The 1,672-nt window shown below is 55.7% G+C and overlaps 1 protein-coding gene across 1 annotated transcript in view; it reads right to left on the reverse strand.

Moving 5' to 3' along the window:
* Positions 1–946, reverse strand: part of SLC29A3 (solute carrier family 29 member 3) — a gene marked incomplete at its 5' end in the record, with an annotated part of 11,420 nt that extends 10,474 nt beyond the window's left edge. Inside the window, one exon of the mRNA XM_023755142.1 lies at positions 720–946. Within this exon, the coding sequence (XP_023610910.1) occupies positions 720–946 (227 nt within the window). The remainder of the gene's footprint in view (positions 1–719) is intronic.
* Between the last annotated feature and the right edge of the window lie 726 nt (positions 947–1,672).

The following is a 1,672-nucleotide window of genomic DNA, read 5'->3' on the forward strand; positions in this document are numbered from 1 at the left end:
CGGTCTTTTTTTTTTTTTTAGTTTTATTCATTTCAAACGGGCCGGATCCGGCCGCAGGCCGTAGTTTGCCCACAGCTGTTCTATACCATCAGAAAGGAGGAAATGACAGGTAGAGGGGAGGAAAGAAGGAGAAAAGAAGGGGGAAAGGTAAGGGAATGGAAAAATAAAGAGAAGGGAGGAGACAGGAGAAGGGAAAGGGAGAAGGAGGAAGGGAAGAAAGAAATGCCGTTTCAGGGAATGCACTGGGGAGGCAGACTGGCTGCAGCCCTGCCCTCCCTCCCACCTGCCTCTGCCCATGTAATTTTCTTACGCGCCCACTGAGACAGTGTGCAGACCGGCTTATGGTTCTGGTGGAAGTGACCCTAAATGGCGAAATCATAAAAGAAAATAACATTCTGCCTGGGTCTCTTGGGATGCCTGTTCTTGTAACCCAGAGCATGCCACCGGGAAGCCCAGCAGCCATGGCAGGGTCCGGGTGGAGAGCAACCCTGGCCCCAGCCCCAGCCCTGGCTGAACTTCCAGCCAACGGCCAGCACCAACGTGCCAGCCAGGTGAGCATGCCATTTGCAGATTTCTGAGCAAAACAGAACACAATAATAGGTCATGGAACCACACCTAACACTTCCTTTGCTCAAAGGGCAGTCACGTGCTCCTCTCTGGCTCCTTCATGTGTCACCGGCAGGACTAACCTGGCCGGCTCTCTGGACCCCAGCTCTCACCTGATATCAGCGCCTGGGAATTCCTCATAGGGAAGGAGCCCGTCATGCCGAAGACGCTGCTATTGAAGACGGTGGAGGTGCCACTGAGGATGGCCATGCAGGCGATGGTGACAGCAAAGAAGCTGCGGGTCCAGGAGGAGGTGTCCACCTTCACCAGCACAGTCATGACCACGAAGATGGCCAGCATGACAGACAGCGAGGCCAGCACACGGACATGAACCGGAACTCTAGGGTGAAGACGCAGAAGTGGTGAGGGACCCCCTCGGGCTCCAGGCCAGGCCGGGGGTGGGGGACATTCTTAAGGGAAGCAGGGGAGCTCAGGGACTGGGACTGTCCATCTGCAGTTAGGAGGCCTGGGTCTGAATCCTGCCCTTCCCAGAGCACTCGCTGTGCGGCCTTGGATAAGTGGCTCAACTGCTCTGGCTTCAGCTTCTGCATCTGTACCACAGGGAGGGGACTGAGTCTATCCGCCCAGTGGCTGTGAGGATCTCCACAGGGGTGTGTGCAGAGTGCAGCGGGCAGTGTCCGGCTCAGAGCAAATGCTCGGCGGACACTGCTTCTTTCTGTCTTGCTGTGAGGTTCAGGACAGAGCATGAGGCTCCTGGGGCCAGCCCTCGCTCCTCCTGCCACAGGGCTGAGCTCCTGCTGACTTGCTCTAGTGTTTGACAGAGTAGCAGTGCGGGGAGAAAAGAGAAAGAAGGAACACATCATCACTATCATGGTCACAGCAAACACTGGGCACTTAATTTGTGTAGGTCCGCTACTAAGCGTTTTCTATGTGCTAACGCTGACTCCACACACCAGCTCCACAGACAGGCATTCCTACCTATCCCACAGGCACAGAGGACACTGAGGTCAGAGAAGCTGAGGAACTTGCTCAAGGTCATTTGGCTGTGAACCCAGGTCTGGCTGCAGTCTGGTCTCAGAATAGACACTCCAGTGCCCCCCGGAAC

Source organism: Myotis lucifugus, unplaced genomic scaffold (assembly GCF_000147115.1).
Source record: "Myotis lucifugus unplaced genomic scaffold, Myoluc2.0 scaffold_69, whole genome shotgun sequence".
NCBI lineage: Eukaryota > Metazoa > Chordata > Mammalia > Chiroptera > Vespertilionidae > Myotis > Myotis lucifugus.